This window comes from Colletotrichum acutatum (assembly GCF_030867785.1).
Source record: "Colletotrichum acutatum strain CBS 112980 chromosome Unknown BDZ83scaffold_52, whole genome shotgun sequence".
In the NCBI taxonomy this organism is placed as follows: domain Eukaryota; kingdom Fungi; phylum Ascomycota; class Sordariomycetes; order Glomerellales; family Glomerellaceae; genus Colletotrichum; species Colletotrichum acutatum.
The window spans coordinates 74134-95282 of NW_026849046.1; the positions used below are offsets into that span (position 1 = coordinate 74134).

Genomic DNA, 21149 nt, shown 5'->3' on the forward strand with positions numbered 1-21149 from the left:
TTTCTCTCTATAAGAATAATATGGCGAAGGAATGGCAAAAACAGCCAGTCCTTTTCAGCAGGAAAACTTTAAGTGGTATCATTATGGGACGCCTTCGCAGCTCTTGTGAGTGGCTCAATGGGAACACGGTTATCCGAAATCGGAAATCTGTTTGTATGTTTGGTGATTATCCACCGCTATCGGCTCTGCGTCAGCATCATGATGCCGGGAAGCTCACATCACGTCATGCGGAACCAGTCTCCAACCAGGTCTAAGAATCGAAGATTCCTGCAGGGTCATCGAGACTAAAGAGCAGCGCCTTAATAATACTCTTCCGCAGGAGACTGTGCGACGTGCCAGAGCCATCATCTTTCCTCTCGTTTCCAACTTACATCTTTCTTGGAGACCCCAACATTGATTCAAGTCGAACAACTACCATGGCCGCAATTGCCGTAGACCAAACCTCTAAAACCTCCGTTGGCAGCCTAGATCCAGGATCTCAAGTTCACAACGCGTCGCCTTCGCAGCTTCTTGAGGCTTTTGAAGTCCCAAGCCAACAGAATACCGCCGACTTTGGGCTGCCGTGGTCGGCAAGCTTTCCTCTCGGACTCAAAGCAAGCAAGAACCTCAGTCTCTCTGAAAGCATTGACGCCATCAAGAACTTCGCCCAATCTGGGAGTCTGAGCGGTCTGGTCAAAGAACATGGGGGAGCAATTCTTATCCGTGGCCTTCCGATAGAGACACCTCATGACTATAGCAAAGTCGCGCACGCATTTGGCTTTCGTCCTCATGTGGAGGTTGGACGTCCGCCACTTCGGACCATCCTGGCTCCTAATGTCAAGACAGCAAACGAGGGGTAAGTAGCAAAGATGCAACGATCTCCGAGGTCGATCTCTGTTCAAGTATCCAAGAGCAAGGCACAGTTTTATCATTCGATACCCATGAAGTCAGTTGGACTGACGTGAAGTAGTCCACCAGAATTGCCAATATGGCCCCACAGCGAATATGGTTGGTCAACGATCAACCCATCGTGGCTTACCTTCAGCGCACTCCAAATTGCGGAGTCCGGTATGATCTCAAGCCCAGCACAACTATCATGTAAACCATGGCACTGATGATGAGGCAGGCGGCGCAACGCCTATCACCTCAGCTATCTACATTGCTCATGAATTGTCACGTCTCAAGCCTCAGTTTCTCTCGAATCTTCTGAACAAGGGTGTGAAATACGTATATCGCTACACCACCAAGCCACTTGTCTCCAACACCGGGACGAGCGTCCATGGCGCTTACGGTCAGGAGTTAAGGGATGAAGATGACGAAGTCACGGCCCGGCGCAAGATCGAGGCTGAAGTCCGACGCCACAGCAACCGATTCGAGTGGCACGACGACGGTAGCTTGAGCGTGACGCACATCGTCCCTGGTAAGTTGAGAAGGAATTCTTTCGTGGATTCTAGGCCAGAAGCCTCACTAGACCACAGACTGACACAATGGCGAAGCCGTTCGCATTCACGATCCTACAGGGGCAACTGTATTCTTCGGCAATGTCACCTCTGCCTGGGGCCGTAGTCGTCATCATGGTGCGACGCGACCTCCCTTCCGCGGCGATGACGGATCGTACCATCCTCCCCCGACATACGGCGACGATACGCCCATTGATGTTGAGGACTTGGACCTATTGCTGAAACTCGCGGAAGAGGGTGCCGTAGATGTCGAGTGGCAGAAGGGAGATCTGGTGCTTCTTGACGTGAGTATCTGCCCGTGCAATTTGTGGCGCTAGCAAGATGTGGCTGACACGAGAGGCGTTCCCCACAGAACTACGCCGTGATGCACTCCCGCAAGCCGTGGAAGGGGCAGCGCCAGGTCCTCGCTGCTCTGTGGGACGATGACGGAAGGATCAAGGATTTTCCAGAAGGCTTGGAACTGCTGAAAGGTAGTCCTAGGGTCCCTCGGACGGAGTTCGATGAGAACGAAGGACGTTGATAATCGGCTTTCGAGGCCCTGATTGGTTGAAGCGTCTAGTTTCACGAATATCATCCCCGTGCGTGGGTGATCGTAGCCGCGGCGTAACTAGTGAACAATTGGCCAAGCGTACTACCCCGTTCATTTGATATGAAGTGGCAGATCTGGGGCTTCCGCTTGGGCGGCATAAATATCTCTGCATAACTTCATTCCTCGGAGGCGTTGCAACTTGAATAAACCTTCAGTGGGATTGATTAGCACTTTGTATGGAAATATTAGCTCAGACACTGCTCTAACAGACTAAATCAAGACGCCTTTCCCTCAATCTTAGGACGGGCAAGTTGCCCTCTTGACCCTCTTCACGCTAGTTTCTGAGATCTCCGCCAATCCAAACCAGCCACAGTCGGAATCATAGAGGACGTCAAAGCCGTTATAGAACATCCTACCAGTGTTGATGTAGATTGGCTTCGACGGCGTGGGCTCCTCCAGAATATACCCTGCCGGCTGCATTGTCGCAGGATTAGGCTTACCCGCACCCTGGGCAGTTACGTTGTATGTCGCAATGGGATTCTTTTCGTTGGGAATGTGAACCACCACAACGGTTCCCTTGGCAGCGACCTGAGGGGGAGGCTTCGTCTTGATGAATTGGGAGGTGACGTTCTTGACGTGGGAACTAACGTCTTTATTGACCCTGATGAACGACTGGGCGATGCCGGTATCGAGAAGGGCTGAGCCGTGGTCGTAAGGCGAGTCGTTGATACTGATTGCCATGTCCACCATGTACCAGTCGCGGAGGGCTTTGGATCCGGGCGTAAGGCCAAGCTTCGTCTTGCAAAACCCCTCCGTGTTTTCACTCGTAAGGCCGACCTCGACACCATCTTTGCCAATGATGTAGCCCTGGTGCATATCATCAACAGGCCGGCCCCCGATAGACACGATGTTGATCAAGGTAACCTTGCTAGGAATAGCATCGGGCTGCTCGGTGCTCCATCTACCGAAGCCGACTCCCATGTAGTGGATATCGTTGGGGTACATTGTGATGTTGGACTTCTGCGCTTCCGTGCAGCTGCCCTGTTTCTTCCATGCTTTGCAGATGCTGGCCTCGGTGACGACCATGATAGGCACGGAGGCGACAACCTCTTCGCCGGCTGTGAGCTCATCATTTCGTGCGGGAAAAGTGATGTTCGCCTCAATCCAGTAGCCTTGCCACAGTCTGTTGCTTGAAGAGAGGAATTCGTTTCCCGGCTGGGATTTGTCGAAATCTGTTTTCTCGTCGAAACCGAGGACCCCGGCACCGATCATGAGACCAGTGGAACCGGTGTCCATACCGGCAGACTTGATATTCACTGCCGTCTGGTTGTATTTTGTCTTGACCGTAAATGTAACGGAAGGTGTACTGTCGATGAGGGGAAACTTGTTGATGAAAGGGATGAAGGCGTTGTTCCTTTCTGTGGCCTTCGGGTACGTTGGAGGTCCTGACGCGGGGCATGTTGCCGCTGCGGCAAACTCCAATAGAGCCGAGATGGCTAGAGTGGTAGAGAAGTGCATTTTTGATGATGAAGGTGATGGAGATGATGAGCTTGATGGAGAGACGGCTAGATGCTGATAGTACTGCGAGGTTCTGGCCGGTATTTAACTAGGTCCGACCTACGAGCCTTCAAGCCTTCAAGCGCAGTAACCTCTCTCGAAAACCTTGGAATCGCATTTAGAACACGCCCATCAGCTATACCGTAGCTGAGGCTCAGCTGAATGTCTGGGAGGCTCGTGGCGCCGAGACATACGAAAGCGTGGCATCCGGTTCCACGGGAAATAGCCAGATCTGGATGGGATTCTAATGGGAAATGCGGCGAGAAGCGTGGACGGGGGCTTAAACCATGTGTAGAATGCCGGAACCGGCGATAGTCGGCATGGTGTTGGTCTGGGCCTCTACACCTCCGCAAACTATAATGAGACATGGCCTTTGGATCCCCAACCTAAAGCGATGCTAATGTCCAGCGGACAAGAAAACAAAAAAGAACTCTTCCACGGCCGCCCTTCGTCTTTAGGATGAAAGCAGCTGCGATCGTATATTATCCTCTCAAGAGGAAAAGGAGGTTCCTAGGGCCCTGGGAAATCTTCCGATGCTCACAATCTAGAGCAAGTCTAGCTTCTCTGCGCACTTCACCCTGCGTACCGAAATTAGACTTTATTTCGATCAAAAATTCCATGGCCCATCAAGGTCCACTGTCTTCGGCCGAATTTGACGCCAGCGAAAGTCAATAGCAAACCCGGCAACTTTCTTCCGGCATGAACAACAACGCCAACCCGTTGCAATACTGCAGTCAAGTCACTCAAATCTCTTGAGCCATGCGTCTGCCTTTGTCCATTCCTCAACAAGATGCTTCTGCCGACCCTCGCCACGCACTTTGAAGCTGACATCAAAAGCCTTTGGCCCAGTCAGGATCGCATCTTTGAAAGCAGTCTGCACAGAAGTATCCGGCATCGTGTCCCCCGGCACGACATCAAAGCACCAAAGTAGCTTGGACATTGTCAACAACATGCTGTTCTCAGCCATGCGCTGACCGGCGCAGATCCTTCTTCCAGCCCCGAAGCTGTAAGTAGGCCGACGCGATTGATCTTCAGCTGTTGCCTCGGGATTCTGATCGCGGCTCTTGACACCCAGTGGATTCTTCATGAAGCGATCCGGTTCGAAAGTGTCCGGATCATCGAACTCGTCTGAATCATGGTTGATAGCCCAGATGTTCATGAGGATCGTAGTCTCAGCGGGGATGTTGTAACCCTTGTAAACGTCATCGCGCGTTGTTGCGTGAGGAATAGCCATGGGAAACCCTGGTCGCCATCTGAGAGTCTTCAGAACGAGTTAGACTACCGACAGACGTACAGAGTCAATGAAAAGAAATCGAAAGAGAGACCGACCTCAAGGAAACAAGCCTTCATATAAGGCAAAGTTTCTGCAGTTAGACGTTCAGCACATATACCACTCTCGTCAAATACCGCATCCACCTCTGCTTGTGCTCTTTTCTGAATATCCGGATACGCAGCCATTGCCAACACAAATGTCTCATAAGCACCGGCAGTTGTGTCCGAGCCTCCTTCCATCAAAAAGCCTGCTATGTACTCCAACTCGAGATTGCTGTACCCTTCTTTCTCGTTATCACGCAAAAGCCCTGCCACAAAGCTGTCTCCGGCCTTCCCCTGACTGATGCGTGCTTTAGCTTCCTCGAAAAGGTCGTGATACAATCCGTTCTGTTTCAACTTGAGGTCTGCAGCTCTCAACTTCCAGCCTCGCCAGGGCGTCAGAAAATCCGGCACGTATCGCAAAAATGGCAATACATCGAATGGAGGAACAGCTCCCTGATCCAGCATGCCTGCCCACTCTGCTTGACATTCGAAGAACTTCTTAATCTTGCCCTCATCGTTGAAATCCTTTCCGCGGGTACCAAATACGCTTGACATGATGATGGCGCCAAAATACCGCAAAATGTGGTCGTGGTAATGGGTAGGCCTACACAGCAGCTCATGCATCATTTGTGATGATTCAGCGTCTTGCAACAGCAAGAGCTTGTCAACCTTCTCGTCCTTCAAGAAGTCCGTGATTGTCCTCCTCTCCTTCCTCCACTTGGGACCATACCGCAAAAAAACGAGATGGATGTCACCAGGCGGGGGTAGCACGTACTCCACGATAGGCACGTACGGCCGGGACGAGTAGAGGGCCCCGCGTTGGTCGAGGAGATCGCGCACGGATTGCCAGGTGTTGAGGACAACAACTTTGTTGCTGGGTCCGAGTGACAGGCCCACGAGGCCGTGCGATCCGTACGTGCGGCTCCATGCTGCAAACTGAATGAATGGTTTCGTCAACGGTATCTGGTGAAGGTTTCCGAGAAATGGTATGGTAGGAGGCCCTGGAGGAAAGTTGCCGTTGGACTTGGAGGCCTGGAGGCGAGGGCGTATGAGGAAGAACACGACAAGTGCGCCTACAACGCTCAGTGCAAGTATCGAGATCGCCATTTTGAAATTCAGAGATAACACAGAGTAAGCCTGCTTCACCGCAATCATAAGAATCACACACTGTTATATAGCCAACTATTCTTAACTTGACCGCCGCACTCATTCTGCCCTCTCACACATGAGAGCAATCTCATTGGTTCGTAGATGCGAGGATGAGTAACGGCACGCATATGCGTGCGACGCTCTGCTTACGCTGTCCGGCATGGGTTCATCATTTGATTGCTGGAAAATCAAGTCTCAAGCAGCATTGGAGACAGATTGGAGATGATCTACCGTATAGAAGATAGTGCTAAGTACGAGGTCGAAAAGTCGGGCTGTTGCCAGTTCGGCCATATAGCCAGAAGTTCACGCATTTCATTCGTTGCTGATGTCGAAGACATTCTTCACCGGAAGGACCGCTTTTTTACAGAGCCTTCCATATCTTAACGTTCATATGGGCATATTTACTCAGATATTGTCTAGCTCTGATCAATCGGGAAGGCTTGGAGTTGCCACCAGCGGTCTTAATTGGATTGGAAGTGAGTTTGAGAGCTGGTGTCTATGCAAAACATGGCATCAGATACACTAGCGACGGCGAAAGTTCAGACACGACTAAATACGCGTCAGTTAACATTTCAAGAACAGCAGACATGCCATGAGACGAGGATATCAAGGTATGGCAACAAATTCCAGACCTGTTGGCTTCGGCATTGACATTCGGCTTTCTCAAATCCACCGCGACAAAGACAGGAAACCACGAGTAAGGTCAGATTGCTAAGGAAGCAGTCTCAAGTGGACCACGGCGGGGTTTATCGCGTAGATACTCCGTACGGTCAAACTGATTCTATCTCGAGACTCCATGTATTCGCAAAACAGTCCTTTCTGAGACTAAGACGATGGCAGCCCCATAGAAAGAGACAGCAGACAGGCGCCACTCGATTGAAACATGAAGAGTTCTACGGGCAGAATATGCTCCGCTTCAAAACCCACCGCACGCCACGCCTGCCGCCCTTGACAGTCTGTCAGGTGTACTGTCAGGTCAGAGTAGATGTTGTGTCACCGCGATAACTAACAGGGGTCGCAGCCGAACCCTCGGACTTCTCGAGAGAAGCTAAGACCCTGGTGTGGTCAGCACCAAGAGCGAGAAGACGGGATGATGTGCGCACACGGATGGGATGAACACTCCTATGTCCGCGTCGCATCATCTGTGCGTCCAGGGGGAGGGGAGTCAGGAAGACGTATGCATGCACTTGTAAAATGCAAGATTGCGGATGTTTTTTGCTCCCTGCAGCGGGATATTGTATGCTTAAGGCTTAGCTGAGACAGAAACAAAGATAAGCATACCAAATCTCTTTCAAGTTTCTTCAACGTCGGGACGCACCACCACACCGTGGTCAAGACGCGTCGATCGTGTCTCTGGATTCCAAGACATCATTTAACGATACCCCCTTTCAACTCTTTTTCCGACTCAGGACGTCTGAAGGAGGTGGAAATTCCACCAGACTTTTCAAATGAAGACCTTTTGTCGAGCCCGTAAGGGAATAGGCACCAAAGCCGCATGGACAGTTGGCGTCGATTAGCGGCTCTGGTTCTCAGCAAACAACAAACGCCGCTCTTCCGATGTAACCGCTAACTGTATCATAAGAGGCCGCCGCGTCTCGCACCCGATTGCGCTAGCATTCGAGGCCGCCTACCCGCCAGCCGCAAAAAAGAAACTGGCGGGAGCGTTCCTGGGTGATGGGGTAAGAGTCCGTAGCTTTGACCGTGGAAATTCTTGGAGCTGTGCCCTTTTCAGTCTAGAGGAGGCGAGTGAACGACAAGGCTCGGACCTCCTCATCACAGCTAGTGCAATCCTCATATCCGCATTGACCTCGAACCTCTCCCTTCCCCTACGGCCTACAGGACGAGGAGTGGCTGTCTCTAATACCCTCACTCTCGCAATCGTCTGCGGGCTGAGAGGCTTCTGATTCCACTTGTTGTGTTTCTACCTCCTTCTCACTCCAGTCATTCGTTCGTGATCGGGGCCTTCCTTCATTTGAGGTGCTTCTTTTTCAATTCTAGCTTTTCTTACACAGCTGCATGACAAGAGCATTTGAGACTTCAAGCGGGCGTTCGCGGACTGTCGCTTGAAGACACAATTGCATATCAACATACGGCCTTACAACATACATATACCTACACAACAAAACAGCAGGATCTGGACAATAATGCACCATGGTTGATCAAGGAACCCAAGGGAGGTGGTACAGAATCGCGGGGAAACTTCTCAACCGGGGCCTGATTGGAGATATTCTCGGCACACCCGGCGCCATCGTCAGTCAAGTATTGTCGTCGCCGGCGACGACAACTCAGGAGAACGTCCAGGCAGAGGGTACACCAGCAGCAGCGGCAACGACACAAGCAGCCGCTGCGCCGGCTGTAACAACGGCTGCCGCCGCTCCTGTAGCTGCGACGACAACACCGGCTGCACAACAACCAGCTGCATCACCGGCAGCAACGACGAAGCAGGAGCAACAGCAAGCTGCTACAACACCAGTAGCTCAGGCATCAGCAGCGGCAGCGACGACATCACAGCAGGCAGCTCAGGCATCGTCAACAATAGTCGCAGCAGCAAATCCTCCAGCAGCTTCAAGTTCGTCTTCGAGTGCTGCAGCTGCTGTTTCGTCAACACCCGCTGCAGCTGCTACGACTGTCCCAGTAGCCGCTGAGAATGCGGCATCATCACCAGTGCTATCCCAGGCGGTCCCACCAGAGGCAACAGGAACAAGCGTGACCGGGGTTGGAGCGGGGAGCGCATCAAGTACAAGATCTGGCGTAACCAATGCTACGCAAACGTCTTCGCCGAATTACGAGAATACATCATCATCGAGCAGTCAAGGGCCGTTGGTCGCCACTGGAGTCGTGCGTAAGTGCATCTCTGCAGCTTTGCTCCATACGTATAGCCTTTTTTTTATACTGACTGATACGCAGTGGGCATCGTGGTACTCATGGGACTCTCCCTCTTGATATTCTGGTGCTATCGTCGGAGAAGGAGAGCAGCCCGCCATGTTCATGAACCCGTCGCCCTCGAGAGTCCTAGCAATGAGTACGGTCCGGCCTCGCCTTTCCGCGATCATGTCGACCAAAGTTACACTGAAATGACTGAGAATCGTACGGTCTCCAGCGAAGATGAATTCACCATTCAACACCCCGAACCCGGCTACCAGCCTCCTTCCCAACCGCCGATGTCACCTCAAATGCAGGACACACCGAGAACAAACCCATATGCAGCATCTCCCTTCTCATACGCTCAAGCACAACAATATGTTCAATCTCTAGCAGGCACAGGGACGTTTGGTTTCCCTCCGCCACCTCCAATCCCAGAGCCATCGCCTATTCGCATCTTCAGATGGCCAACTCGCTCATCTCGCAGCGGCAACTCTACACCTAGCGTCTTCTCCGGATTTCGCACACCCAAGACGCCAACTCGCGCTCTATCCCGGGCTTCTCGAAGTACTGTGTCATCTATGCTATGGCACGGCCGCAGAGACGTTGCCCGAAGAACCATCATTCGTACTCCCGGATCTCAAAAGTCGGCCAAGTCAGCGAAGTCGCGTACAAATATTTCTTCTCACAGCCCCGAGAGCACGATGCCAGAGGGCTTACATACTCCCATCCTGGATTGGCTTCACTGGATCCGAGGCCACCAACAGGTCGAGCCCGACCCAGAGATGAACCATCGAAAGAGCTTCGCCAGCACCACGGAGAGCTCGGTTTCCGAAACAAGCGTTGCAAGCACAGCTAGTAGCGGTGTCTTCTCGCCCACACTCCTTTCCTACCATCCTCCGGCCAACACGCCGAGTGTCACAACCGAGACCATTCAATACTTACCTCTGCCTTTATTCAAGAAAAGAGCCAGTGATAGTAATAGCGAGGTCACGGTGGAAGCGTCCGGTACGGTCCGCATCCCAAGTTTTGGATGACGGCACAATACAAAACTTAATGATATCCCATCTTTTGGGCAACAGTCGTTCATTGCATGGCTCAGGTGTTTTGGTTTAGCAACCTCTCTATTTTCATCCAGTAAATATTAAATCCGAACAAACTCAACCTCAAAGTGCCTACATCCCAATTGGCAAATGTGCTTCAACTCGACCAACTCAAGGTTCTGTGCCATCGATGATGACCTCTTGCTCCATCACTTTCCTATTGCGCCCAGGATAAAAGCACGCGTAAAAAGCGCACCCTGACACGAAGCCAACAATGCCCAGCGAACCATACATCCAAACGAGGTAAGGATCTTGCGAAACAGGCGCAAGCGCAATGCAAATGCCGGCGGCTATGCCAATAGTCAACCAAAATAGAGCGGACACAACCGAACGAAGACTGAAGTTAAATGACGTTGTCAGCAATCTAGTCTTATCGAGACCCCTGAGTCCAGGCGGGATTCCGGTAAGCTTACTTTTTTGGGGCCTGGGTGAAGGCTAACTCCAGTCCGGTGACGATGATGAACGCCTCGGAAAACGCCACGAGTATGTAAGCGGGGGCCTGTATCCAGACGTGGATGCTTTTGGGCGAGGAGTTGTAGATATAATGTTGCAAGACGCTGGCGTAGACCATGGATATGGAGGCGAAGAGAAAGCCTACGAAGATTCGTGTGACTGGATCAAAGTCGATGCGGTACTTGCGGAACATGGGATACACGATCACTGCGAATCTTCTTCAGTGTCTATATCGCGGAATCAATCAGCATCATGGGAGCATTCACTTACCATCCAAAAAAGGGATGAAAATACACAGAGCGATGGGATCCAGATTTTGCAGAAGATCATTTGGAGTCCCGTGCAAGGCCATCTCGCCCGCTTGAGAAATAAGATTATTCCAGATTTGGATCCAGCAAATGAAGTAGAGAGGGAAAAACAAAAACATCTAGGAGTCGAATCTAATGATTAGCCTCACGCAATACTCAGACTCAAACGAAAGATGGATGGACTTCTTGTCGGCTCACCTTGCAGCTTTTCAGGCCGCGCTGAACATCCATCACATAGCCATGAGTATATCTGGCCTCACTTGCGATTGCGTAGTTTTCGTTATGCCCGGACTCTCTCAAAGCCGATGGGGTCGCGTTGACGAACCCCTTTTCTTTGATCGCGATACGCGTTACTTGGAGAGCGTCAATTATTGCAGAGCCTTGTGGAGGAACCTTGACATATTTCTTCTGTCCCGAGATGAAGATGCCGGCAGAAATGATGATGGCACTGTGTTTGTCAGTGATCCCTCCAATTCTCTGGCAGTTCTGGCTCTTACATCAGTGGGATAAGGTATGCCAGCCAAAATGAATGATGTGCTTCGACGTTAACAGTGATCAATGGCGACAATGCGCCGATGTTAACAACCCAGTAAAACCTGTCTAAGTGTTAAAAACTCTGAAGTCTTTACTGGATAGGTGCTGAGAAGTGGCTCACCACATGAAGAGTCGCTGTACTGTGAGTTCAGGATCAACCAACACTTCTTCGCCTGACTTCAAAGTTCTAACAACTGGGTGTGAGTTCTGGTATTGTTCCGCACACATCGGCGTCACGTTGGCCTTGATACCGCCAGTTCCGAGACCAATCGTGATCATAGCTGCGATCAAACCACCAAATCCCGCGCCACTCGTAATTGATTTAGGTGTCGAAGTCGCGACGAGGATGATGAGGCCGACGATGTACACGGCACAGGCCGCGAGAATCGCCTTGAACTTTCCGAGGTACTGGTCTACCATGCTTGATGTCAGCGGTCCTCATTCAGAAGAGGAATCGGAGTGAGAGACTGAAACTCAATTCTCAGCGTACCTGCGATAATAGCTCCAATGACGGTGGATGCGTAAGCCCAGAACTTGAAGAAGTTACCCAACGCTGTCGCTACCGCTTGACCCCGGCCGAGGGCCCCAGGCAGGTCAGATGAAGGGTCGTAAGGATTGCTGCCAATTGTTAGAATCAGTCAATCATTTCACCATGCAAAGTCTTAGGTAATTAAACCTTGGATTTTGACTGTTCTTACTTGATGTAGTTTTGAATTGGACCGCTAAGTCCGAAGTACGTGAACCGTTCTCCAAGCTGAGAACGTCTGTTAGGTCTTGTTATGCTCGTGGCTTCTAAGCCTTGGGATTCAGGTACGTACTTCCACAACTAGAATCAACAGGGCGACAGCTGGCAGTTTGTCCGGAACTCTTCGTAGATCTTGCCATTGTTGTGCAGGCAACTTGAGAGGCCCATCAGGTTGCACTTGGGCCTCTTCTGGGCTAGTAATCCTGTCCTTTGCATCGGTCATTGTGAGCTTCAGCAACTATGCATCTAGTACCAGAGAATCTGAAAGAGGTAATAGTGACTGGTATCAAAACGGCATGATACAACTAGGTGGCATGTTCTGGAATCAAATACAAGATCAAGAGTCCAATACCGACCTTCGATGCTCCGAGTCTTGGTTGGCTATTAGTTCCTTGACTCGATCCGGCGCGGAGGGTAAAGCGGGGTCCCCCAGACACGGACAAGCATCAACAGATATGAGAGATAACGCTGGGCCATTTTCTGGAGTTTTGATTGGTGGCGTTCCCTGGCCTATCACCACCGACACTTGAGAAGAACGCCGCCAATGAACTCCAATACCGTGATCAAAATGGGGGGTTCGGCGGTGGTCTCCACCAAGATCGGCCAAGTGAACGCCGCCAATGGGATGTAAAGTCGGCGGCGGACGGGAATGAGGATGAAAGTAGGTCCTCCGGTCCGGAGATAAAGCCCGGAAAGTGAGATAACGGGCGAATCGTTGCTACTGTGCTTGCGTCTTCAATGTTTTCTCTCTCGAATTTCGCCCCAGTTGGCATATCAAAGTCAAGCTATTTGAGCCAAAAATCTGTTTCCTCAAGTCCACTGAGAGCACGGCAATGAGACTTCTGGTTAAGCATGACAGTTCCGAGGAAAGTCAAAGACTCGCAGCACGCACCAGGACCGGTCGCTGGTCGGCTTGCATTCTCTGCGACTGAGTATCCTGGCATCGACCCTCAATGGGTTCGACTATGGAATGAGCACGGTGGATCAATGGTCAGAGCGGATGAAGTTGAACTGGAACACTACCGGAAAGATGCAGTCAGATACAGCTTTACATACCCATCTTGCAGAGGTATGTTTAACCCCAAAACAAAATTGTTGTGAGAGTTGTGTTAAGAAGCAAACTCTTAGGCCCCGAAGTCTTCCATGTTGAAGACCGCAAGATCCCAGTGACTACACCGGGAGGAAAGGTATCGGTGAGAATATACTCTCCCGAGGGTTCCGGACCTTTTCCTGTACACCTGAACTTCCATGGAGGTAGTAGATATCCAAGCTGTGTTTGATGAAACTATGCTCATATTACACTCACAGGTGGATGGGTACTGGGCGGGCTTCAGAGTGAGGCTGCATGGTGCCGGCACATGTGCAATAAGTCCAACATCAAAGTCATCGATGTAGACTACCGCATGGGACCAGAACACAAGTTTCCGACTGCCATCTATGATTGCTGGGATGCGGTGAAATGGGTTAGTGCTAACTCGGATCGGGTGCCACAATTTCTCAGCTAATGGACAGTGATATAGGCCATCAAAAACGCGGATGCTTTAAAAATCGATCCGAAAAGCGTGTCTTTCGGTGGGCTTTCAGCAGGTGGTCAGATGTCAGCGGTACTTGCTCATCTTGCAAGAGACGAGGCTATAGCAATCAAGTTGCATCTCATGATTGTGCCAGCGACCGATATGAGATACTGTCACAGAAGTATCAAGCAACTCGACAAGTCGAATTGCCCATATGAGAGCGCCCGTTTGTACCGAGATCTACCTTGGGGACCTCTCGGCCGAGAACAATGGTTCTTGAAGTACTGGCTTGGGGAAGATGATGGTGAGGAAAAACGGAACTGTGCCTTTCGAAGTTTGCGCTGATCCCATGAACATAGATGAACAAGCACGACTCCTCAATAACTGGATACTTACACCGGTATTGGCGCCGAACTTTGCTGATTTGCCGCCTGCACATATAATTACTGCAGAGTTCGATCTGGAAAGAGACGAAGGAGAATACTACGGAAAGTTGCTCCGAGATGCAGGTAATGAGGTTTCGATGAAACGGTACACAGGAGTTCCTCATGCGTTCGCTCACTATAATCACCCTGAGCGGGGTCTTTCTAAGAGTTTCGAATTCATTGCAGACACAGCTGAGCTACTTAGGGCAGCCCACTATGACAACTGAGAGTTGAGACTCAGAAACTAGAACAGACTATTGGGAGATTTATAGTAGTCCCCAATAAAGTTTAAGCACTCATGCGGGTTCTGCTGCCTTGAAAGCTTCTTTGACGTGCTCCTCGAGGTGTAAGACGTCGGTAAGCCCTCGCCAGAAAAGAGCATCGATTCTCAGCAAGCCCAGACGCAGGAATGAAAATGAGACCACTTTCAATCGAAGACTCTGCCGTGTCGACTGTAAATCAGTGATCCAACCGAAAGCTTCCTGATGATTGTGTGAGGAGATGGCCATTGTCATTTGAGTGAAGCAAATCGACGAGAAGATTAGCTGAGTCCAAGACGGCCAGAAGACATTATCTGTGTCTGAGCTCAAGCTCTTCACGACATTGGATAGACCACGAGTACAGTCTCTCATAGATTGTTTCAGCTCTTCCGCCATGCTCGCTTCTCTCTCAGATAAGTTGTGATCTGTTGTACTTTGGACTAGTACTGGTCGAAGTCCAGCCCGCAAGATGATCATACGAACATACAGCTGGGCAGAACGTTGTGAGTTTGATTCCGAATTAGCCGGGCCCGCGATCGAGGAAAGACTTTGGAGCAAGGATTTCGTTAAGACGGAAGTTCTCTCGTGGTTGTTGGTCAAGTCATTGACACCGCGGACTGAACTATTGTAATCATTAGCATTGTGAGGAGAAAGGTCAAAGAAGATGCGCATCTCACTAAAGGCTGGTCAGCACCGTGTTGAGAGTTTCAGTGACAGCAGAAAACTGGAAGAGTTTTGTCTCATCTTGGTCCCGTAGTCCTGAACCAACAAAGCTTCCGTGTCCCACCGCGATCGTAAGCCAATCATATTGGCGAATTAGTGTTGGCGACCCCTGAACGCAGGCTGTCCAAGTATCGGCGGCGAAGATACAGAATGATAGCCTTTGTCTTTGGGCCCTTTGCCAATCTGGCATTGACCATCCCGAGGGATCCAAATGAAGACCCAGCGTAGTTGCGCAGGCAACCAGCCTTCCCAGAATGTCCCGCCTGTACCCCGTGTCTGCGACGAGAGGGTCTGCAGATGGGCGTAAAGCAAGGAGAAGAAGAGTCTGAGCAACCGCTATGCTCGGCGAGTGGATTTCGTAGGTGAGAGCCCTGTTGATGATTTGGCTCAAGGCAGGATAGGGAGGATTGTCATACGCAACGTCGACACTTAGCTTATCATCATGAAGCGCAAATGGTAGAGTGATGGAGTAGATAGCGGCAAGTAAACACGGAGGTGATAAGGACGGCTCTACAAGTTGTGATGTAGATAAAATGGGCCACTGGGGCTGAATAAAGTCCCAAAAGAGTTTGATGAGACGCTCGCCGACACGGGCTGGAATGATATCCTCCAGTTCCTGTCTGCTCACGTTTTCTTGTGGTTGATCGGAGCCAGCCTCTTGTCTGCGACGAGAGAAGATAGATTGTTGTGAGACGAGAAATTGGCAAGGTACTGGTTGGACTTTCACCGAGTGAATGGCAAGCTCCTTGAACCCGAACATGCCGCGGTCATCAAAACGATAATGACGCAGGAGGAGGGGATCCATGTCACCACTAAGACCTAGCAGTTGCGGGTGGGCACCTGAAGAATACTCCGCCTCCTCTGTTGAGCCTGGCAGACAAGGTGTACTTCTCGCCCATACGCTTGGAGAGGTGCTTGGAGCTTGCGGACTTCGGAACATTGCCTCGAACTCGGACTGGGTCGTGCTAAAGTTGAAGTCTCCAGTATAGTCCAACTGACCGAGCTCCTTGTGTGGAGACTGCGGAAGAAGTTGCGAAGGCGTTGGTGTTGTCGTCGCCAATGCCATGATGTGTGTATTAACATGAGATGAGCCCGACAGACCGACTGCACTAGGGCCATCGTCAGGCGTCAACAGCTTCTTCCTGGGCGCAGCAGCTTCGACAAAAGTACACTGCCGATTGTGTGAGACGCAAAGATGGCATGGCGGCGCTTGATCAATTCGACACGCAGTCTTGCGGGAGCGGCAGAAGTCACATGGGCGTTGTCGCTTGCTCATGTATCTTCGCTGTTGACCAGACATCCTGTCGAGAAAACGCTCAATGCGCCTTGGCTTTTAGACGAGGCTGCCTAGGAGAGGGCTTACGAGTCATCTACAATATCACGATGTAGAAGCAGCAAGCCAGTCTAAAGGCCATCGTTGGGTAAGATGAAGACAACATAGGGCATGTGACTGATATCTCGCCCGGATTGAGTGACGGAGCATGACAGGAGGAAGTTGCTGGAGACTCGGATCAACTACGCGCGTGGATCACGGCTAAGCCCAAATAGATGCAAACAGCTGGTGCCAGCTGGCGTGATCCTTGCCTGGGAGTTGAAAATCCCTCTTTCTTGTCAATAACATGAAGACATCCGCCAACCTCTTAACCAAAGGCAATATCCAGAAGAACCCTGAGATCTACTTTTCATTTAGATCGACCTGTTCTGGCTATATTGAAAGTTATTCCAGCCGAATAACATCTGAGGTGCATTTAAGTGAGGAACTGGGACTCGGGGCTCCAAGACCGTTCAAACCCTTGGACCAAGCAACTAACTAAGCACACTGATAATAGTACGGTGCCGAGACACCCTGGCAAGTTGACCCTGACTGAAGGTAGTAGATAATTGTTAGTTCAAAGACAAGAATTGGGACTCGCATATGACAGGATGAGCAACTTACGGCACAGGTGGTGCAGCCCGTCCATCCTTGTCCACCACATTGCGCATACTTCTGAACAGTACACGACGGCGGGCTTCCAGTGCCAGGAGACGTACCTCCTCCGCCCACAGGCGAGACAGGCAGCGCCGTGCCAACAGGTCCCTTGGCTGCGTCGCACGTAGATGCGCACCCGCTGCATGCAGAACCCGCCGTCTTCGTGGTTCCGACAGAAGCAACAGCGGGGCCGGGGACAGTATATCCAGAGAGCTTCGAATGGATGTTGACAGCAATACCTGGATCGGTCGCCTTATACGCACCGGGAAAGCTGACTGTGGCGGGCTTCGCCGTCCCTGTACCGCCCGAGACCGAGAGCTGGAAGCACGTCATGTAGAGCTGCGCTCCGCCTGAGGGTCCAGCAGCATGGAGAGCGATGACTTCTGCACGGAGAAGGTAGTCTCCATCGGCGATGTCTTTGCTGATTGGGATGTCCATCTTGCCGCAGCAGGTGTTGAGGTCTTTGGTGCCCCAATTATCGTCGTCGCCGGAGCCGGAGCCGGATTTCGCGGACCAGCCGTCTTGGAAGATTTTGAACCAACCAGCAGAACCGTCAGCTGTGGCGGCGTTGTCGACTTTGCTGAGGTAGACTATGACTGGACCGTAGTGCGCGCCGCCGATGGCTTCATTCTTGCAGCTTCTGTCGCCGTTTTGCTGTTCAAGCCCCTGTGTCAGTGATGATGTTTCCATGATACTGGAGGATCAATAGCTTTACCTGATGCATTTCAATGGTGACCGTTCCACCAGCCTTGACAGGGCATTTGGCATTTACGCCGCTTGTTCCTCCGACGTTGCATCTGATTTCGTTACCAGCCACATTGGTGACAGGCGAGTTGCTTTGGGGCAGTCTTGCACACTGCGAGCCTTGAGAGGAGGTCAGTCAACATATCCTTCGCCTCGTAGAGATGGACACGTATCATATCAACTCCATCGACCCAGAGTTGCTGGAAAGTGGCATGAGCGGCAGTTTCTCTGCCGGCGATCGCTACAATCGCTGCGAAGATGTTCCACTTCATGGCAACTTCAGTTGGCGTAAAAGACGCTGAAGCGGGAGACTTCGAGTTCAGTGAGTAAATATGTACGGCAGAGGGGCTGAAAGCTCTAGTCGAAACTTTTGTGTAAGAAAGTTTTGCAGACAAAATCCTCCTTCTTTAAGCCCGCTTTCTGAGTACTTAAGGTATGGATCGCGTGCAACACGCATCGTGGCAAGTGGGCTTCAATTTGAGCGCTTCCCATTCCTCCATCTTTCTAACATGAACTTTGGTCATCTCTTTCCAGATTGAGCCACACCAAATGGCTCGCGGCATTCATGAGATACGTTTGATATTGGTTTGGCCCTTTATTTTATGAATTATTGACCACGTGGGCAATTTGCCCCAGCTAGGCCGTCTCGGCACATTCATTGACCCAACCTTCAATGTCTTTAGCCCCATGAAGTCAATATTGGCATGAGAAGGCATTGGCCAGGAACAGAGCCCTGTCATGCTGGAGTAGCATTGAAGCATCATCTAGTGCAGCGTTGCCATTCAGAGCCTAAATAGCCGGTTGACCGGCAGAAGCTGCCGGCCAGATACCTTCCGTGGTCACCACAATGCGACGCAAGATGGGATCGGCTCTATCGAAAGTCAATCAGCATTTTGTTTGCCTTTCAGACGCCCTTCAGTCTCTTTTACCTGACGTCATTTTCACGCAGGCGGCGGCTTATGTTGAGAAGTACGCAAGGCAGATATGACAAGCGGAAGATTCACGCGGCATTGGACATGTTTGAGCTAATATACTTTAGGTATCTAACACTACTTCGTGAAAGAACATCTAAGCGTCGGTAATATTGAATACTGATTTTCGAAAGAACAAAACATTCTTGAGCTTTTGACTCTCAGACCATTGATACGTAAAGTAAAGTAATTAAAGCAACTAGATTTATAAAGTTCATAATTAGCGAGCTTCATATTTGATTGAATATCTAAAAAAGAAAAAAACTTCAACTACGTTATGGAATAGACTTCTTGTAAAGATATTTCGGAATTTAAAAAAAAGATCAAAGACCAAGTCTAAGGATATATTCGTATAGTTCACAAGCTGCAGTGCTTACTATGTTAGACAAGATAGTTTAGACTTATATATTACAAGAAAACTCTGAGACAACAGCTAGAGTTCTTGCTTCCAACCTTCGTGGTAATTTAATGCTCCATACTAGTCTGTCCACTGAGTAGAGACGAGCCGTATCTGACAATCGTTAGCGCCTGCACTAATTCGTGCGAGTTTAGCTTACATATGTCGCATCGATGTCTTTCAAGTCCTGAAGACCTAGGTTTGCCCCAGCCGCCGTGATCTCCTTCTTCATCAAGGATATAGCTCGCGAGATACCCTTATGGCCGTAGAAGTTAGCATACATGAACGGGCGGCCCATACCAACAGCCCGAACGCCGAGTGCAAGAAGCTTAAGGACATCGCTTCCATATCGGATACCTCCATCAGCGTAAACTTCGATTTCGTTAAAGATATTTGGATCTTTCTTGTAAATCTCCCATGCCACCTCGAGTGCAGATGGCGCGCCATCTAAGGATCGACCTCCGTGGTTTGAGATAAAGATGGCTGGAGCACCGTATTCTATGGCTTTGCGAGCATCTTCAACTGTCTGTATACCTTTGGGGATGATTGGTAGTGAGGTCAACGCCTGAAGCTGGTTGTAGAATTCCCAGGAAAGAAAGATGTAGCGTGGGTCACGTTCAAGGGTTGGGTCTGGTATGGATCGCCTTGACCGATATGTCGTACGGTCCGCAGTAGAGTCGACAGTCAGAACGATAGCAGTCATGTTGTTGTTCTCGATCTGCTTGAAAAGATCAACTGGCAATACGTCCGTGTCGCTGTCAAGAAGGATCTAGCAGGTTAGCATGTTCGCGGCAATGGAATAGTCTAAGAGACACCTACTTGCTGCCATAGAACCTGCTTTGGTTCTTGCTTGGAAGCAACGATCGATTCCATTGATAGTGTGGAAGCTTGTGATGCCTGAATGCGTTACATGAGGTTAATCAAGATTAATTGTTCTTGCGATTGACACTGCCAAAACTCACAATGTAGAGAATACCGTGATCTCCTGCACCTCTGACGAGAGCCGCCTCAGCTTCTTCATTCGCGAAGCCTGCATTGGCAAACGGGCTGATGAAGAATGGGGCATCGAATTGGTCACCGAGAATGGATGTTCTGACTGATGATTAACGGACTGGGCTTTTGCAACCACTCTGACATCGTACTTCATGCTGGCATCGATTTTGGTGGCGTTGACCATGACACGTGGCCGGAAGCGAAGCTTCTCGAAAGACTCAAGATTGTTCCTGTAGGACCATTCGCTCGCAGCTCCTGCACGAATGGAAGCATAAATCATAGGATTCATGAGCTTTTCGGCGACGTAATTGAAGTCGTTCATTCCAAACAAACGGTCGAGAGACGGGAGAGATCCATTCGAAGGAATCTGGAGTCCCTTCTCGATACTATTCTCTGGAGTCAATACAAAGTCATCATGCACAGTTCGGAAGCTTACCCGGTATCAGGGGCATCGAGAAATGGTCTACTGGCCACCGCACGGCCTAGCATACATATGAGCACCAAAAGGGGACTCATGATTGGTGCAGTCAAGTATGTGTGCGGTTTTCCTAGAAGTATGCTGTCTAGCAATGAGGTGTCCTTGCTGATATAACCTACGGTGTAACAGAATCGAAAAATCGAGAGTATTTATGGTCAAGAACATCGGCTAGAGTGTCAATCCAGCACAGCCTTGGGTAATCTCGTTTATGGTATCATTCTACGCACTCGTTCTCGCTTTTCCAAGTCATAAATCACGATTCGACCGTCTTTCGTTAGGAGAAGTGCGCTAACAATAGCCTCCTCTACATCCACAGTGCGGGGAAAGGTCGGGCACTCGAGAATTAAGCATCATGTCCCATTGAGGAGCTTGAATGCACGAATGGGCCAGGAGCCAATGTTCAAGTTGGTGCATTTCTTGAGGCAGATAGCAAGGCAGTTCTAAATCAAGGCGACCATAATCTCTTCAACTGCCTTTCTCTCACTTTAGAGCCGCAGGCGCTAATGGTGGCTTAGGTAGATGATGCCAAGCTCAAATGCGCTGCTCCGCTCGTTTTCGTTCTCGCGATGGTACAACGAATTTACCCGTCATTATCTTTCTCCGGTGCACACACTGTACATCTTCACAAGTCACGATGCAATTTATTCACCAGCAGTTTCATTGGCCCCGCCTCAATTCTAGG

The 21149-nt window shown here is 50.4% G+C and overlaps 9 protein-coding genes across 9 annotated transcripts; 3 read left to right on the forward strand and 6 right to left on the reverse strand.

Annotated features, from left to right (window-relative positions):
• Positions 1-416: 416 nt before the first annotated feature.
• On the forward strand, positions 417-1959 carry BDZ83DRAFT_578710 (uncharacterized protein; the record flags this gene model as incomplete). The annotated part of the gene is made up of 5 exons (XM_060505159.1): positions 417-835; positions 950-1047; positions 1106-1399; positions 1476-1737; positions 1779-1959. The coding sequence occupies 5 exons, from the start codon at positions 417-419 to the stop codon at positions 1957-1959; spliced, it is 1254 nt and encodes a 417-aa protein (XP_060364432.1).
• A 149-nt stretch (positions 1960-2108) lies between these two features.
• BDZ83DRAFT_353470 (uncharacterized protein) lies at positions 2109-3735 on the reverse strand. The gene is made up of 3 exons (XM_060502537.1): positions 2617-3735; positions 2240-2556; positions 2109-2177 (listed from the first exon to the last, which is right to left on the reverse strand). The coding sequence occupies exons 1-2, from the start codon at positions 3484-3486 to the stop codon at positions 2266-2268; spliced, it is 1161 nt and encodes a 386-aa protein (XP_060364433.1). The 5' UTR covers positions 3487-3735; the 3' UTR covers positions 2109-2177; positions 2240-2265.
• Positions 3736-4264: 529 nt separating this feature from the next.
• BDZ83DRAFT_578704 (cytochrome P450) lies at positions 4265-5946 on the reverse strand (the record flags this gene model as incomplete). Its single annotated transcript, XM_060505158.1, has 2 exons — positions 4265-4786; positions 4855-5946. The coding sequence occupies 2 exons, from the start codon at positions 5944-5946 to the stop codon at positions 4265-4267; spliced, it is 1614 nt and encodes a 537-aa protein (XP_060364434.1).
• A 1945-nt stretch (positions 5947-7891) lies between these two features.
• Positions 7892-9976, forward strand: BDZ83DRAFT_779223 (uncharacterized protein). The gene is made up of 2 exons (XM_060515510.1): positions 7892-8830; positions 8896-9976. The coding sequence occupies exons 1-2, from the start codon at positions 8140-8142 to the stop codon at positions 9885-9887; spliced, it is 1683 nt and encodes a 560-aa protein (XP_060364435.1). The 5' UTR covers positions 7892-8139; the 3' UTR covers positions 9888-9976.
• BDZ83DRAFT_779225 (POT family protein) lies at positions 9976-12216 on the reverse strand (the record flags this gene model as incomplete). Its single annotated transcript, XM_060515511.1, has 9 exons — positions 9976-10290; positions 10367-10613; positions 10677-10833; positions 10913-11162; positions 11212-11310; positions 11370-11661; positions 11739-11866; positions 11947-12002; positions 12067-12216. The coding sequence occupies 9 exons, from the start codon at positions 12214-12216 to the stop codon at positions 10065-10067; spliced, it is 1605 nt and encodes a 534-aa protein (XP_060364436.1). The 3' UTR covers positions 9976-10064.
• A 629-nt stretch (positions 12217-12845) lies between these two features.
• On the forward strand, positions 12846-14159 carry BDZ83DRAFT_719950 (Alpha/Beta hydrolase protein; the record flags this gene model as incomplete). The annotated part of the gene is made up of 5 exons (XM_060512232.1): positions 12846-13062; positions 13122-13247; positions 13302-13456; positions 13514-13811; positions 13867-14159. The coding sequence occupies 5 exons, from the start codon at positions 12846-12848 to the stop codon at positions 14157-14159; spliced, it is 1089 nt and encodes a 362-aa protein (XP_060364437.1).
• BDZ83DRAFT_623063 (fungal-specific transcription factor domain-containing protein) lies at positions 14087-16401 on the reverse strand. The gene is made up of 2 exons (XM_060508356.1): positions 14870-16401; positions 14087-14814 (listed from the first exon to the last, which is right to left on the reverse strand). Exons 1-2 carry the CDS (start codon positions 16213-16215, stop codon positions 14229-14231), a joined length of 1932 nt encoding a protein of 643 aa, XP_060364438.1. The 5' UTR covers positions 16216-16401; the 3' UTR covers positions 14087-14228.
• A 324-nt stretch (positions 16402-16725) lies between these two features.
• On the reverse strand, positions 16726-17900 carry BDZ83DRAFT_779242 (fungal cellulose binding domain-containing protein; the record flags this gene model as incomplete). The annotated part of the gene is made up of 4 exons (XM_060515512.1): positions 16726-16779; positions 16852-17538; positions 17600-17748; positions 17798-17900. 4 exons carry the CDS (start codon positions 17898-17900, stop codon positions 16726-16728), a joined length of 993 nt encoding a protein of 330 aa, XP_060364439.1.
• Positions 17901-19147: 1247 nt separating this feature from the next.
• BDZ83DRAFT_741425 (uncharacterized protein) lies at positions 19148-20505 on the reverse strand (the record flags this gene model as incomplete). Its single annotated transcript, XM_060513088.1, has 5 exons — positions 19148-19765; positions 19816-19893; positions 19959-20088; positions 20139-20375; positions 20426-20505. The coding sequence occupies 5 exons, from the start codon at positions 20503-20505 to the stop codon at positions 19148-19150; spliced, it is 1143 nt and encodes a 380-aa protein (XP_060364440.1).
• Positions 20506-21149: the final 644 nt, after the last annotated feature.

Bases quoted from the DNA above. Each gene is read 5' to 3' on its own strand.
- BDZ83DRAFT_623063 (XM_060508356.1), bottom strand. From the start codon at position 16,215: ATGTCTGGTCAACAGCGAAGATACATGAGCAAGCGACAACGCCCATGT. The intron at 14,815-14,869 runs GTGAGATGCGCA...TGATTACAATAG, and splicing joins ACGGTGCTGACCAGCCTTTA to TTCAGTCCGCGGTGTCAATG.
- BDZ83DRAFT_779223 (XM_060515510.1), top strand. From the start codon at position 8,140: ATGGTTGATCAAGGAACCCAAGGGAGGTGGTACAGAATCGCGGGGAAA. The intron at 8,831-8,895 runs GTAAGTGCATCT...ACTGATACGCAG, and splicing joins GGTCGCCACTGGAGTCGTGC to TGGGCATCGTGGTACTCATG.
- BDZ83DRAFT_353470 (XM_060502537.1), bottom strand. From the start codon at position 3,486: ATGCACTTCTCTACCACTCTAGCCATCTCGGCTCTATTGGAGTTTGCC. The intron at 2,557-2,616 runs GTTAGTTCCCAC...CCTCCCCCTCAG, and splicing joins TCATCAGGGTCAATAAAGAC to GTCGCTGCCAAGGGAACCGT.